Below are 17,358 nucleotides of genomic sequence, written 5' to 3'. Positions count from 1 at the left end.
TCCTAAGACTGTCCACACATTGCAGCTAAAATACATTGCTCAGATATACAGCTAGAATACATTGCCCAGATTCCTCACGTAAATTCTAAATAAGGGCCAATAAAAAAGAGTGCAGAACCAGAACTATCACTGGCTTCCTGCTATTGCTTAGCAAAGAATTCGAATGAGTGGCACATGCTTCAGAATGTAAAAGGTTGGAATCCTGTCCAGATCTGTTAAAATTGCATTTCCTTGCCCTTTGTACCATCATCATGTCTCACAGTATTTCTGTACTCTTCTGTTTCCCTCTAAATTCCCTGTTTTGAGGGGCTCAGGCTTATCTAGCTGAATAAATACATTATGTTCTCGTAGGATTGAGCAATCCCGTCTTTCTGCTAGATGGGGGTTTCTTTTGGTTGGTTGGTTTCCTCTTTCTTGGGTGCTGGGTGAATCTTCCTTGGCTAGAAAGAGCCAGAACTTGCTAATGGTTTTTTAAAACTTCATCACATTGTGTCATATAGTTTTATTACAACAAACGTTTTGCACCATCTATTTGCCATGTCTTTTTTGCTCTGCTGAGGTATTTATGTAAAAGAACCTCCATCTCAAAAAATCTACAAATTAGAAACTTGAGAGAGAATGGTAGTTGCTAAGAGGTTTCTCTGATTTAACTGTTAAACTGTGGGGCAGGTTCCACACAAATGCTTCACAAAGCAAAAATGCTATGGGAAAATCCATAGTGTGGTGATTTTATGCCAAGATGCTTCTTGTTTTACCAGCAAGAAAACAGAAAGGAAAAAAACCATGTCCGGAAATAAGCAGAAAATCAAATGAACCTGCATTTTACTCATTTACTTCCTATATTTACTTCCTTCAGTTTGGCTGCAGTTGCTACATTCTTGCCACAGGATAGACAGTTGTTGTGGTTTTGTTTCATTAATGCAAAATGCACAAGAAGAGAACAAAATGATCTTTAACCCCTCCCCCCCCCCCTTTTCATTTATTGCAGAGAAAAGCACAAATTACATGCACTGCTATTTTCATCCTCTGGGGAGTCCTGATCCACCTGGTTCTTCCTCCCTTTGTCTTTATGGTGACTGAAGGCTGGGATTATATTGAAGGTCTCTACTTCTCATTCATCACTATTACCACCATAGGATTTGGAGACTACGTTGCTGGTCAGTAACAATTCATGTCACCTTGGCAGCACTTCTTAAGTCAATGGGTGGTGTTACAAGAATTGATTTCCTATATAAGTGACTCATCTCCACTTGTTATTGGCATTGGAATTGCCAGTTCTGAAATAAGAAAAATCATGTGGGCTGTCATGTGGGTGGTTCTTGGTGCATGCACAACTGACATAAATAATCAGATTACATGTAAGCATTGGAAGGGCAAATTATGAAACTGAGAACAGCAGTTGCAGTCTTTCTTTTTTTATCCCACAAGCAAGCGTATCTCATTGTTTGGTGACACATTGAGGGCCGCCTTTGTACTCTGAATGCGGGGTCCTTTTCCCCTTGAGAGCCAGTTTGGTGTAGTGGTTAAGAGTGGTAGACTCGTAATCTGGTGAACCAGGTTCGCGTCTGCTCCTCCACATGCAGCTGCTGGGTGACCTTGGGCTAGTCACTTCTTTGAAGTCTCTTAGCCCCACTCATCTCACAGAGTGTTTGTTGTGGGAGAGGAAGGGAAAGGAGAATGTGAGCCACTTTGAGACTACTTTGGGTAGTGATAAAGTGGAATATCAAATCCAAATTCTTCTTCTTCTTGAGGCATTGGCAGCTCTTACATTACTGGGACCCCACCCCATGTAAAGAAGTATAGGTTCAGCCATGTGTTTGGCATTATGTTACTGTGGGAGGCTCGGTATTACTTGAAGGATTGCTGCTGTGTGTGGTTATGGTGCCATATTTGGTTCTGTTGTAGTGTTTGCTTTAATGGATTGCTCTTGTAAGTATTTTATTGGTTGTATTTTGGGATTTGACTGACATTTTGCAAACCAGCTGCTTTGTGAACTGAACAAATAAAATAAATAATACTGGTGTGAGGAAGAATTTCACCCTGATTGCGGAGAGTAAAACACTAACCACGGCACTAACCCTTTGGGAACGCTATCACCACCCTTCCACCAAGCTAGTGAGATACAAGGACTCCCCACTTTCTTCAGGCATTTAATTTGGAAAATAAGGAAACACCCAGCAGACCCACTTCAGTCACGCTGGGCTTAAAAGTCCACCCATCCCCTCTTTCTTCCCAATGTGCCCACTCATTAGCCTGAGGGCAAGTAGTTAGACATAAGGGACAGGTACAAAAGAGCGGTCACAAATGCATGCCAAATCCCAAAAGCCATTTTATAGATACTTTTATTAAGAAGAAAAATTTAGAGACTGTGCCCAGAAGGTTTCTGAATAACAGGTTGCTCCAGATAGCCAACCAGTAGGTCTGAAAGAAAGGCACCATTAACACCTGTTAAGGCTAGAAACTGGGCAGCCAATGTGTTACATGATGAGGAGATTGCCTGGGTACTCACTGATGGACAAGATCCTGTACAAAGAAGGCTCCAGTTGTAGATTCAATGGAGGCAGGAAATAAGGGCCTGAAGAAACGAAAGCTAAAGGGACCTTTTGTTTTAAACAGACATGTTTGGGCAGGATAGGTCTTCATGACAATTTATCTTTGTTCAATCCAAGCATTGCTACAAGGAAAGAAAGGTAGAAATGGATGAAATGCTGCCTTGGAGAAACCATGAATGGCTAATAAGATTTGCTGTTCACTTGCTCCATCTTACAATAATGTGATTGGGCAGACACCCCCACCTTTTTAGAGATACTAGGTCTTAATTCTAAACTTGCTGTGAAGCTCTAGATGAACTATTCATCTACTACCAGCACATTATCTGTGTATTTGTACTATTCAAACTATGGAAACACCTGTCAGCGTATTTGTGCAGTTATTGGAATTTAAATACTATGTGACAAGTCTTTTTAATCACCGACACTCAAAGTTTGCAGAACAGACTGTTGAGGTTTGGTACTTGATCTCAGGCACAAAGGCTGACCCTGATCACAAAGTACCATATGACTATTTTAAGTTATGAGAGGTACTACAAATTAGACCATACAATTAGTTGTTCACATTTTTTAAAAAAATCTCATTTTTAATGGGTTGCAAGCACAACTTGCCTGTGTTTCTTGTGAAACATGAAAATGTCAAGCTAATGTTAAGTCATGTATGTATGTATGGTGCTATAATTTTGTTCTCTGTTTTTTTCCCCTTTCAGGTGTGAATCCAAATATGACCTACCATTCACTCTACAGATACTTTGTGGAGCTGTGGATCTACCTAGGCTTAGCATGGCTTTCTCTCTTTGTTAACTGGAAGGTCAGCATGTTTGTTGAGGTCCACAAAGCAATCAAGAAACGAAGGAAAAAAAGGAAGGAGTCCTTTGAGACCCAGCCTCCTACAAAAAAGCCTCTTCAGATGTCTAACCCAAAAGATGTGAACATTTTCAGCTTCCTTTCCAAGAAGCAAGAGACTTACAATGATCTCATCAAGCAGATTGGAAAGAAGGGTCTGAAAACAAGCAATGACAGAATCCTAAATGGAGAGCCAGTGAAGCCAGCCTTGCAACATTCTAGCCAAGATGTCAAAGTGATGTACACAAGGAGCAAGTTATTTGACTATGATGAGGTTTCTCTGGGACTCCAAAACTTTCATGTTATGAGGCATCTAACTGATAGGCGTATTGGGGATAGCCCAATTGAGGGCGGTGGGTTTGTAAATCAACTGGATCGGATCAGTGAGGAAGAAGGGGAAGCGTGGGACTCCAGGGACTATCGGCCCCTGATCTTTGAAAATGCCAATATAACATTCGTAAATGAAGATGAGGATGAAGAGGATATTTCAGATGATGAAGAAACTTCAAAGTCATCTATGGATGACAATCTTACAGAGGAACCCGAGTCTCCAAAAAAACTGGTGACATTTTCATCCTCTGATGAATCTACATTTACCAATAATGATTTAGAGATATCTGTGCCTTATGAGCAGCTAATGAATGAATACAACATAGTGAATACTGCAAAAGCTGCAACGTGAACAACAGCTTTTCCTTTTCGTTACTGGTTTCCTGAAGATCATTTAACACAGATTTGAAAAGATGAACATGCATGAAGAGGAAGAAGAGGAGGTTGTACCATGTTTGGCATTTTCCACTGCCACCACCTCCTTGCATTAGCATACTGAAAGCGTTGAACAGCTGAATGTTGTCTCTAGTTGATTGTTACTCAGTTTGATTACTCACTGTGAAGTGACAATTCTAAAAACTTGAGGGTTCCTTTTCCCTTTGGGGAGTTGGTCATGCTTGAAGTTAGGAAGAAAAGCCTAGAGTTATTGGGCCTATTCAGTATTTGATGAAGAATGACGTTCTGATTTTGAAATCAGACTGGTTTGGATTGATTGTATGTATAACATGGCTGGTTACTGCACTAACTCTTGATTTCTGAAAAACTGAATTCAGATCACGTCTAGGCACAGAGTGGAAAATGTTGATTGTTTCATGCAAGCTCAAAATCACACAATGAAGGTCTCTTTCCATTCTCCTTCAAAGGGATGCTTTGAACCAGAAGGGCTGAGTATCTAAAGGTCAGAGTTGAGATACATTGGCAGTCCTGACTAGGGAACTTGAACAATAAGAAACTATCTGCAGTTAAATCTGGTGATAATGAAAAGTACATATGACTAATATTTAAAATTTAGCAACAGATTGGTGCGAGATTGCAGGTGACAGATTTAAAATGAAGAAAAGCACAGTGGCAAACTTGTGTTTTGCATCAGAAGTGCCCTTCCATTGTCCATAGTCTACAGAAAATACTTGAATTTCATGTGCTTGTGTCTCCTAAGTGAAGTTTGGTGACACTGCCCTTTTGAATGACTGATTTTTTTATATATAAAAAATGCAAAACACAGCCTGAATACCTTGATGTACACCTGAACAGCCTAAGAGCTGTTTTGTTATATTCATTGTCTCTCTGATTCTAAAACATTCCATTTTTCTCCACTCCATTTGATACTTTAGAGTAGATGTATATCTGTTATGGGCACACAATGTTGTTGGTTTTTTATATATATTTCTGCTGTATTTCAACTGCTTTCTAAGTAAAATGAAAATGTTAACTAGCATTTGGGGAGAGTATGAGAAGACTTATAAAAGCAGCAGTAGCTGGATATCATGGCAAAGGGCTTTATCTGATCATTGGCTTTGCATGGCAGAGAAATAATTTACTCGGTGGCTGGTATTCCTTTTTAAATTACATTGGAGCAGAGTTACAATGATGAACAATCTAAGCAAGTGTTCTAGCCTAAGTGTTCTAGATCACAGTCCTAGAGATGTTTGAAGATCAGGTTGTAAGTCACTCCAGTGTAGATTTTAATTGTACTTCCTCCTGTTTTGATCTGAAATGGAAGAATTAGTGGGTGATGAAAATCTTTGGGAGGAGGATTTTTGAATCTGACTTGGTAAGAAGGGCCAAGTGGAATTTTCGCAGTGCTGATCTTGAATGATTAGATATACTCAAACTTCTCTTTTTGACTACTGTTTGGCTTCTGAAGAATGGGGAAGAGGTGTAGCATTCCCTTTATTAGAAAATGTCTGTGGAAGGACAGCTCAAAGGCATTAGCTGGAAAAGATGGTCTGTTCATTTCTGTTTGGAAATGTGTACTGTATATGCAAGGAAGGTTGCAAGAGGAGAAAAGAAATAAGAAGGAACCCAAAACTTCTATTTTCTCACACTTTCTAGACAGGAAATTGTTCCATTGGATTTGCCAGTGTTATCTTATGCATTATGTAATGTATAGCTGAAATAAGGCCAGGAGGCTAGTGATGTTTCTCTTAGATGCTTTTTAATATTTAGACTGACCCTTTGCAGGCATGACTTATTTTTACCTCTGTAAAACAACATTTGGCTTCAAACAGTTTCACAACTCACAAAATGTTGTCCTGCTGTTTTTATCAGTGACAGTGTTCCTCATATTAATAGCAGTTAATACTCTAAGTACTGAATTGTGTCCCATTTTTGTTACAGAAGTGCAAATCATTTTTATGAAAATAACTTCATAATGTTGACATTGTATTCTGGTGTGTCTTCCATGAATGAATGACTTAAAGGTTTCTCTCTGTACTAAAAGAGGTACAGAACGATGCACACAATGAAATTTCTTTTAGTGTCAAGATCAGTATAGGAACAGCCAAGAAACAATGTATACCGTAATTCCCTTGAAACATTACATCTTCTTGGTGTGGCTGTTGTGTTGTTTAGTGCATAGGCAGGCAAAAACAAAATGATAGGAACTTGAAGCTGAGGTCTCCATCTTAAGGTTCACCTGTACATCTACAGGTGAGCTTGTGTGTCCCGGTGAAAACATAGGTTAGGTACTGCTCTTTAGATGTGATTAACACCTTCCTAGGAAATTTTCTGCATTTTAGGAACTTTACCAACTTCCAAGGAAACCTTATCCTTGTTTCATGTGAAGACAAATTTTATAGATACAAGGACTTCAATTTTCTGCCTAGTGCCTGGTTAAAATCAAAGTGGACATGTGTGAAGCAACTGGATCATCTGGTAGAATCTTACCTCTGAACAAATCCACCATGTGCCTTGCAATGGGTGTTGTTGTTTTTTTGGTCATAAAGTGGCCAGCCCAAAAGGCTATATGCATAACTTACTGGATCATGGTTTTTAGCTGCTGAAAGCTATTCATTTACCCTTCACTCTTCTATGATTCTACCCATTAGTTGTTGGTTTCTTTCTTTACCTAGCATTCATTAAACAATGGAGTCACCTTAGACCTACCAGAGGACTGGTTTGCATTAGCACTCTACTGGTCTGAAGTACTGTCTTCCATGTTTAGTGGAGCTTCAGTCTTTTCAGTCTAAATCCCTTTGAAGTGCCTTTGACTAGCTTGAATTCTCAGCTACGTATTGAGAAGGATTTGCATAATGTGAAAACAAGCGAGAGTGTTAGGTTTGGAAACTTCTTCTTCTCCTCTTCCTGAGAGCAGGGAATCTCCGCTTTACGTTCATGATAAATTATATAGGTGCTTATGGAAGGGATTTTTTTTTTAAGATAGCTGCTAACCTTCAAAAGCACCAGAGCATCAATCTTGTTCATGTGTTTCAGTAGGGAAAGGGAGGAGTCTCTTTCCCACCTATCTCTACCAATACCAAGCTGTGGATCATGAAACCTTGGTACTGCTGCTTTACCTTTCGCCCCACCACTACTGTTGTCACTGGGCTCAGAACAACCCAGAATTCTGGCAGTAGCTGCTAAGCTTCATAGTGTTATTGGGAGGAAATACAGTTCCATATATTGGACCAAAAAGACCATCAACTCTCCTTCTTTTTCTTTAACAGTGTATAGCAGTGTTTTTCAACCAGTGTGCCTTGAATGATGGTCAGGGGTGCCGCGGGCAACACTGGCCTCTGTCCCTCTTTCTTTCCCTCCCTTCCTCTGATGTCCTCTCGCATCTCTGCATCCCAAAGATTTACACAGCTGTTTATTGCAGCAGCTCTGGCTATAAGCTCTGCAAGTGAATGGTGCCTCTGGGAGCAGCTCAGACACCAGGGACAGCAGCAGTAGCTGCCCAGATGACTCCCAAGGAGAGGGGGAAAGAGAGGAGGCTGAGGGAACACCCCACAAGGGAGGGTGTTCAAAAAAGGGTGAGAGGCTGCCAGCTCTACACACAAGGGGTGACACTAGTGGACTCCTGAGTCCCACAGGGGTGCCACAGAAAGAATGTCAAGGCAGCCATGGACCACAAAAGGTTGAAAATCTCTGGTGTGTAGGATATTCTCATGACCAGAGTTAGCCAAACATTGGGGTCATTCCTGGGACTGAGACTGGGTATTCAACTATCTTATAGTAGGGTGGCAACTAGGTGAAAATTTGCTCTGAAAAATACAGGAGAAGCTTTACAACCCACCCACCAGATTGATGTTTGAATGATATGCATATCCATTGCAAAACTGACCCATAGATAGTGTAAATGAATATATCGCTCTAGCTTTTCTTTTAAAGGAGGCCACTAAATGAAGCTCTGAAACACTTGCTTACACAACTGTTATGAATACAGTGGTATGAAACTTTTAAGCAACATTTTTAATTGGTTCTCCTTAATTTGAATGCAGAGTTGACTCCATTGCTGGCAATGGGTGTTTCAAAACATATAAAGTTTTTTTGCCCTGAGCATTATTCGATTTGACCTTTATTTTATTGATACGGTAAAAGTGAAAATGTACTAGTATCTTCTCTGGAAAAAGTATTATGTATCCCTGCTGGTTTTAAAAGTTGCCTAGAGCCTTTAGTTTTCATGCTTTCTATGCTGCACTGAATTTTAAAATGAGGGCCTCCATTTTCATATGGTTCTGGAAGTGTGCACAGACCTAATGATCTCATCTCTCACTCCATCACATGAATAGACACAACTCCTGTTTCAGTCTGTACTTTTGTTTGCTGATTTGTGTCACTGGAATCACTGTCTGTACATATTAGACTTTGTAAAATGTAATTTATTTTAACTCTTTTTCAATAAAGTGATTTTTTTATACATAAAAAAGTTTTCTTCCTCACACTGAATGAACATTGACAAAAGGAAATGACATACTAGATTGAATTAAAGAAAGCTGTAGTGGTACACAACTGAGTTTTACTCGAGAGAGTAGACCTGCTGAAATTAACATGATTAATACAGTGGATCTGCTCAGAGTAAATATTAGTTAACACCACTCAATAAATTAGATAGATCAATTGATCGATGAATGAATGAATGAATGAATGAATGAAGAACTCCTATATTGGGGTTGAAATGGGTATTCAAGGTTCAGGCACATTATCTTTATTTTAAAGCCATTCCTAGGACGCTACTTTTTCCCAAGACATCAGGAGATACACTTTCAACTTAACTTTTAAAGGAGCCACTTTAAGCTTCAGAAACCAGGTGTGATACATTCAAGAAACCTTGAGAATAAGCTACGATTCATGTTGTTCCTAAAAATAGGACAATGATGGTTTTTGTTGGGCATAAACATAGTTTAAGCAGTCAATAAATAAATAAATAAATAAATAAATAAATAGCTGGAGTGTGTTCCTTTAAAACTCATTCACCATCACTTGAGATGATAAAGTCATTGGAGACCTGTAGTATTAGCAGCTAACAGTTGCATTAGCTGCTTGGTTTTATTGTAGAGAGATGGGATACCACCTTTTAATAGCTTTCTTTCCAGGTAGAAAGAAAGCTTTGCTTTACACCTCTCTCCAGTGGAGGTAAAGGTAAAGGACCCCTGGACGGTTAAGTACAGTCAAAGGTGACTATGGGGTGTGGCGCCCGTCTAGCTTCAGGCCAAGGGGGCCTGCGTTTGTCAACTTTCTGGGTCATGTGGCCAGCATGACTAAACTGCTTCTGGTGGAACACCATGACGGAAGCCAGAGTGCACGGAAATGCCGTTTACCTTCCCGATACCTATTTATCTACTTGCACTGGTGTGCTTTTGAGCTGCTAGGTTGGCAGAAGCTGGGGCAGAGCAATGGGAGCTCACCACCCCCGCGATGGGGTGAGCTCCCGTTGCTCTGACCCAGCTTCTGCCAACCTAGCAGTTCAAAAGCGCACCAGTGCAAGTAGATAAATAGGTACCGCTAATGTAAGGTCACCCTCTGGCTAAGTGGGCATTTGAACCCAGCTGCCTTTAGTCTTAGCCTTATTCTTGGATGACTACACTGCACCGACTCTTCAGAAGCCTTGTCTTTATCATCAGGCTCAGCAGTGCATCCTTGCCACAATCAACACAAAACAATACTCAGCCGATACAAGGGTAATGGCTTCCTTTTAATTATCACTAGAAAGCAGTGTTTCCTTACACACCCAGAAACTGACTGAGCAGTACAAAGAGATGTAATCAGTGGGGCATGAGGCTATAAACCGGCTATCAGGAGCAAGGCATGCAGGCTCTTCTGATCCCAGTGTAGGTTGCTTTTGCTTGTTCAGAGCAGTCATCCCAGTATATAATCACAGAGAGGCAAAAAACTGCAGCAGTTCCTCGATTAAGGTTTCACCAACCTCGCAGGCTAGTTGGTTAGTCAAGATCAGAATGTGTTAGTGACATGACATAAAAACACGTGGTTTCCTTTAATGCAACTCTCTGATCATTTGTCTTCATTTTAAGAAGTTGCCCCAACTCTGAGGTTTGCCATAATCTGCTAGTTGTGTAACATTTGCCATAAACCGCCCATTCTACTGGGAAACTAATGTTGCACAACCTGAAAGAAGCAGCATGTTGTAGAAATAGATTCTAGCAAATGCTTTGCAGTAGCAGAAGAATGTCCAAACTCTGCAGTAAGGAATTATAATAAGCCATTGCAGAAGTGGGGGCAGGGGGGGCAGACAGCCAGGTGGGAGAGGGAAGGACAATAGAATGAATGGGGACCAGTGGTTGGGTATTACATTGTACAATGTTATTAAAATCTTCTTTAAGAAGGGGTTAAGTTACTTGGTGTAACTGTGAACACAATAGCTGTTTAAAATTGCTGAAAATTTGAGATTTAAAAATTCACAAAGTGGTGCTGGTAGCTTTGTTCCACTGGAGAGAGTGGGACGCAAGTAGCACTGTGGTCTAAACCACTGAGCCTCTTGGCCTTGCTGATCGGAAGGTTGGCGGTTCAAATCCACTCGATGGTGGTGAGCTCCCATTGCCCTGCCCCAGCTTCTGCCAACCTAGCAGCTCGAAAGCACACCAGTGCAAGTAGATAAATAGGTATCGGGAAGGTAAACGGCATTTCCGTGCACTCTGGCTTCCGTCATGGTGTTCCGCCAGAAGTGGTTTAGTCATGCTGGCCACATGATCTGAAAAGCTGTCTGTGGACAAATGCCAGCTCCCTTGGCCTAAAAAGCGAGATGGGTACTGCACCCCATAGTTGCCTTTGACTGGACATAACCATCCAGGGGTCCTTTACCTTTTACCTTTATATACAAGCCATATTGACCAGTGTTTCTCACAGGAAGTTGACAGCTTATTATCTGAGAAGGGGTGGGAATTGGCATCCTAAAGTATGTGGGAAATGGCACACCCACTGCTGATCTTCATTAAGCATGTTCAACATAACAAGCTGATAAAAGATGGCATTTATTTTCCCATTCCAGTAACTTGCTGCGGTAGTGAAGATGTTGCATGAATCATGAGGAACTATGAAAAGGCAAAGACAGATGATTGTACACAGTCATCTTCCCAAGAGTCTCCTACATAGGTGACCATACAACACCACTCCTCAATTTCTGTCTGCATGTTTTTGCTCCCTATAATTATACTCTCATTGGGCCCACAACAAGATATTATATCACAGAATAAAGGGAACTTCATTTCTTGGAACAAGAGAACACACAGATGTCATGGGAATGCTGCCCAAAATAAGTAGCCCTGTGGTTTTACACCAGACTTTACCAGCAAAATGTAGAGTGACTTGCTGGTTGGATTGGCACCATTATGTGGAGAATCTTCAGGTCAATGTAACAGCCAAACTAAAAGCCAACAAGAAAGTCCAGTTGAGGTGCAAAAGATGCACCACAGATGCACTGAAGTAAATGTTGCACCTGCAAGAAATATGACATCCCCATGGAGGGTTCACTATTCTTATTGTGCTTCCCAGGTGGGGAATAGTGAGCCTTCCATGGGGATGGCATATTTCTTGCAGGTGTAACATTTACTTCAGATATTTCACCAAGAGATGGAGAACCTGCAGCTCTCTAGATGTTGTTGGACTCCCAGCTCCCACCGACATCAGCCAGAATAGCCAATGTTCAGGGATCTTGGTAATCATAATCCAACAACATCTAGAGGGTCATAATAAAAATTAATTGGACAGAACTTCTAGAGGGCCTGTGTTACAGAATAGTTTTGAGATTCTTGACTCTTGCAATCCAAGCAGGTCTGTCTCAACTGATAGATCTATAAACGACTATAGAGCCTGGCCCTGTACCAGTGCAAGGAAACCAATGTCACAATCACAGTAATGTGATAGCCACCTAAAAGGAGAGTTCTCTTGAGAAGCCTACAGCTACCCAAACCAATCTTTTGTTGGCAAGATACTTGCCTGGCTCTGATGTATTAGGAAACCATGGTCTCACTTGTTGGTTACAATCACCATTGTTGAAGTCCTATAGCATGCTACCGGTAATTTGAATTGCAAAGGGATGTGATAGCTAAACCTGACATAGCCTTATTGCTTGAGCAGGTTCTAACATTCCCTGCTCTGTTTTAAAGTCTAATTAAATAATAAGTTAGCAACTATAAACATATCAGGGTTATACTTGTATCTGTAGCTGTTTTTTGCTGTTTCCCATTAATTCATGATGTGCACACTACACACAGTTTATCCTTAGGCCTCTTCACCAAAACATTTCTGGCCATGGGCTTCAGTATAGTGTAGTGCTAAATCTACAGACCTGCCATAGTTCTAAGAGTCCATTAGTTAGACCTCAGCAACTCATAGGCCTGCAAGATATGCTATCTTAGCCAGGAAAAAAACCCCAAACACCTTTCCATAGTCTTGATAAAATTGATGCATTCACATTGTGCAATGGTGCTCACAACTATGCTGTATAAATGAAAGAATTCTGATTGGCTGGTTGGGAGGTGTGACTATTATGTCCTTCCTCCTGAAAGGAGGGAAGGAAATGAAGGAAGTGTTAGGCTCCAAAAGAGCTAACACCTTACAGATAAAGGAGTAAACAAAAATCAGGCAGTAGAATGCCATGTCAAGTATATCAGTTGTGCTAGCACATATGTGCCCTGATTAAAATTATATATAACTTAGCTGATAAGCACAATGGATATTATCTTGTGAACTGAGGGGTGTATGGAGAGCCATGTTTCACAAATAGTAACAAACAAACAAACAAACAAACAAACAAACAAACCCCATATTCTGGTTGAAAATACATTAGCCAAAATCCAGCACAGTTAAGTGTGCATGAGACACTAAAAGTGTTATTTCAGTCCATAGCAGACAGAAATAAATAAGTCTGAAGCAGCAAGCGGAGATTTTTAAAGGGTTGCCTCAAATCTGCAAGAGCACCAGCTGCATAGACAAAGAAGTATCTTTTGATTCCCAACATGTTTCAACAAAAAAACTCACTTGTAAAGGAAGGCAGTTAGAGCTACTTGCCCAGTCAAGAGTAATCCATTTGCCTTATATTTCCAGACTGCAACCAACTCAAGGCAATGCAACTGCTCAGACCACAGAACCATTCGCTATCTTAAGAGAGACAGTGGCTTAAGACTGGCTTGTGTTTGTGTCTGAAACATGTTGAGAATTTAAAGGGGTGTGTGTGTGTGTGTGTTGTTAAGACAGCTGATACTCTTGCACTTTGAGGCAAGGCATGCTTTGTTGTTGTTGTTTAGTCGTGTCCAACTCTTTGCGATCCCATGGACCAGAGCACGCCAGGCACTCCTGTCTTCCACTGCCTCCCGCAGTTTGGTCAAGCTCATCCTGGTAGCTTTGAGAACACTGTCCAACCATCTCGTCCTCTGTTGTCCCTTTCTCCTTGTGCCCTGCATCTTTCCCAACGTCAGGGTCTTTTCCAGGGACTCTTCTCTTCTCATGACGTGGCCAAAGTATTGGAGCCTCAGCTTCAGGATCTGTCCTTCCAGTGAGCACTCAGGCCTGATTTCCTTCAAAATGGATAGGTTTGATCTTCTTGCAGTCCATGGGACTCTCAAGAGTCTCCTCCAGCACCATAATTCAAAATCTTAAGTCCATTTATTTCAGTGAGTTGAACCGTGCCTAAGTCTGTACTGGATTATGGCCACATGTGTATTTCCACAGGACTGTAGTTCAGTGGCGGAACACATAATGAAGTGGGAGGGAGGGAGGGAGGATTTTGTAATCTATAATTATATCTTAATAACTGGTGTGTGTGTTCTCCAAATAGTTCATAAACCTGAACATCTCTGCATTAAAATGTGAGAACCCTAATCCCTTCACAAGATGGACCTTATTAAAATAGGTAAATTTGGTCCTTATTACAATGGGATGGAACAGTGGAAGGGATAAATGCTCGGCACAAGGGCTACCACACACACAGCCAAGTATGGTAAAGGCAATAGCACGTGCCGTTGTGTATATGATCCCAGAAGAGTACATCAAGGGAGTTTCACCTCCTCCTGAGACACAATAATAGGATTACCATTGGCAGTACGCCATGAATCATCATGAGAAGCAAACATTTTGGAATTTACATACAATGCCTGTTGAATTCAGTTATCATCGTATCCCATTAAATCTGATGGTGTATAAACACTCATTCATTCAGTTCTGTTAACTACGACTGCTAACTGCCCCCAACAGGAGTTGGCCTCAGTGACATATCACTAACAATCAGTGCTATTTTTCTAGAAAAAAGGTGCTGGAACTCAGCATGAATACCTCCCTCGTTCTCTTAGAAAGGCAATGGTGCCCACTTGAGAGGGCTGGGGAAAAAATGCCCTGCTAACAATGTTACTACTATCAGGCTGCTTATGTTGTTGTTGTTGTTCAGTCATTCAGTCGTGTCCGACTCTTCGTGACCCCATGGACCAGAGCACGCCAGGCACGCCTATCCTTCACTGCCTCTCGCAGTTTGGCCAAACTCATGTTAGTAGCTTCGAGAACACTGTCCAACCATCTCATCCTCTGTCGTCCCCTTCTTCTTGTGCCCTCCATCTTTCCCAACATCAGGGTCTTTTCCAGGGAGTCTTCCCTTCTCATGAGGTGGCCAAAGTACTGGAGCCTCAACTTCAGGATCTGTCCTTCTAGTGAGCACTCAGGGCTGATTTCTTTAAGGATGGATAGGTTTGATCTTCTTGCAGTCCATGGGACTCTCAAGAGTCTCCTCCTGCTTATATGGCTGCTTATACACCATACATTTAAAGCACAATGGGTGCACATGACTTCCCCCAAAGGATCCTGAGAACTGCAGTTTACTTCTCACAGAGTTACAATGCACAGCACCATTAATAAACTACAATTTCCAGGATTTTTTGGGTGGGTGGGTGGGACTCATGCTTTAAATGTATGATTCTATGTGCATGCAGGCTTGGAAAAGGGCACTCGGTTTAAAATAGTAAGCAATAATATGCACGAAAGTGCATTTCTCAACATTTCCAGGAAACGTTGAGAAATGTGTAGGTGTTGACAAAATCACCGACTGAACAAATGCCTGAAAAGAGACAAGGACTAATAAAATGGTGCTCAGAAGAAACGCGGTTGGTTTGGTTTAGGAGATTTCATCAGCTTGCAAACTCAAAGTGAAATGAATGCGTAGCGGTAGCATGGAGTGGAGGAAGATTTTTTTTTAAAAAAAGGATTTTTGCTGAAAACAAAAGATCTACCTACCTATTACCCCAGAGAAGTCAGTTAAAGTTCCCAGTGCAATCACACAGCACGAGAATGTTGGCATTCATGTTCTTACATCACCTTCCTCATTTCATGTTACGTAAGGCCTCTTTGAGGTACTAGCATCTCAAAACTAGCAGCATGACGTCACACCTTCTTTCCCCAGCATCCTTAACACAGAAGAAGGTTGCAAATGCCTTTCATTTTTACAAAATGATTTGAATACGGGACTTCCTGCTGCTGCTGCTGCTGAACTGCAGTCCTGCAGAAATACAAGTAGACATTGCAGTTGGGTTAGTATGAAAGGAGATGCATCATTTTAAAAAATATTCTATTTATTAAAAATGATTGTATACTGCTGTTCTTTTTAACAAAAACCAAACTGATTTAGAACAACAATGCATATTTACAAACCATTTTTGACTTACCAGATGTATGGACTTTTTCCTATACTGTACTTGGGAAAGAAACCTTTTAAGGGGACCTTTTGGAACTCACATATAGGCATATTTGAAAGCCTATATTTCCACACTTTGCTGCCTATTCTTTGATTTTAAATCTCTGCTGGGGTTCCCACACCAAAGAGTACTTGCCCCAAACTTGGCTCTTGGCATCTAAGAATGTTCCTTTTATACTCTCCCCCCCTTTGAACCAACAATCTGGGGCTGTCACGTTTGGAGGGAAGACTTTTAATTAGCTATTTCAACCCTAGCTTTGGTTTTTAAAATAACAAACATTTAAAATAAACAATGTCAACCTCAGAGGCTTTTCCTCCTGTCTTTTTGGCCAAAACCAGAGGTTGAGCAGGAAGGCATAGATTTTGCAAGTGAAGAGTGAGATGAAGATTTTAATCCATTTCCCCCTGTCCTGTTCCAAAATTTTGAAAGAAAGACAGCAAAAACGATCCCCTACATATTTTTTAAAGAATTGCTTTCTGTAACTAGGGCTGGTGGTGCTATACTGGGGAATAAATTCCACTGAACTCAGTAGGGCTTAATTCTGGCTATGGGATTGTTCTGTAAATTTCTTTTCTATTTAAAAAACCTAAAAGCCATGACAGTGAAAGAGTATGTGTTATAATGAGTCAGCATCAGAGGAAATTATAGGTATCCGAGAACTGGTTACATTCCTTTGCACATGCACACTAATCTTGCTTCATTGCCTATAGCTTCAGGCTGTGTGCACACCATATATTTAAAGTATATTTCAAGGCTCCCCCCCCCCCCGTCTCACGAATCCCTGGAAGTGAAGTTTGTTAAGGGTGCTGGGAAATGTAGCTCTGTGAGGGGTAAACTATAGTGCTCACATTTCTTGTGGGGTATGTGTGCAGTGCTATTTTTTCTAGAAAAACAGGTGCTGGAACTCAGTAATGAACCCTTTCCCCTTTTGTGTTCCTTTTCTTTGTGCCAGGAAGTGGGTTTTTAAAAAAAACGACACAAAAACTCTTTGCAACACTTCAGTCACAGCAGGAAGTGACAGTCTGGGGAAATGTCACATAGTTCTGCTACAGAGCCCTAGCAGCCCATAGAAGTACTGGGCTTCTTTTTTCTTGTGTTCTGTTGAGCATTGTGTAGCTAATGTGTGGCCTGGAGTCACAATTCAAGCATCCTACATCACAACCAATGTATTGTCGCATCTACACCAGGCATTTAAAGCTTTCCTCAAAGGTTCCTGGGAACTAGAACTCTGTACAGGGTGGTACAGTTCCCGGGGGGGGGGGGGTTAGAGGAAGGTGTGCTTTAGATGTGCTTTAAATGCATGGCGTGGATGTGACCAATGTGACACAGATTGGAGGCTGCCATTTTAGGAACATAGGAAGCAGCCTTATACCGAGACAGACTCTGTCTGGGGTTTTAGGCAGGGGACATTCCCAGCCCAACTTTGAGATGCTGAGGATTGAACTTGGGACTTTATGCATGCTTAGCAGATGTTCTACCACTGAGTTACAGCTCTTCCTAAT

The 17,358-nt window shown here is 41.2% G+C and overlaps 1 protein-coding gene across 1 annotated transcript in view; it reads left to right on the top strand.

Annotated features, from left to right (window-relative positions):
* KCNK5 (potassium two pore domain channel subfamily K member 5) overlaps window positions 1–7,100 on the top strand; it is a 39,227-nt gene extending 32,127 nt beyond the window's left edge. Inside the window, exons 5-6 of the mRNA XM_033144584.1 lie at window positions 989–1,157; window positions 3,260–7,100. Coding sequence (XP_033000475.1) covers window positions 989–1,157; window positions 3,260–4,077 — 987 coding nt within the window. The 3' untranslated portion in view covers window positions 4,078–7,100. The remainder of the gene's footprint in view (window positions 1–988; window positions 1,158–3,259) is intronic.
* Window positions 7,101–17,358: the final 10,258 nt, after the last annotated feature.

Source organism: Lacerta agilis, chromosome 3 (genome assembly GCF_009819535.1).
Source record: "Lacerta agilis isolate rLacAgi1 chromosome 3, rLacAgi1.pri, whole genome shotgun sequence".
Taxonomy (NCBI): Eukaryota; Metazoa; Chordata; class Lepidosauria; order Squamata; family Lacertidae; genus Lacerta; species Lacerta agilis.
The sequence above is the reverse complement of the archived record's forward strand: the minus strand, read 5'-3'. Positions and strand labels throughout refer to the sequence as shown.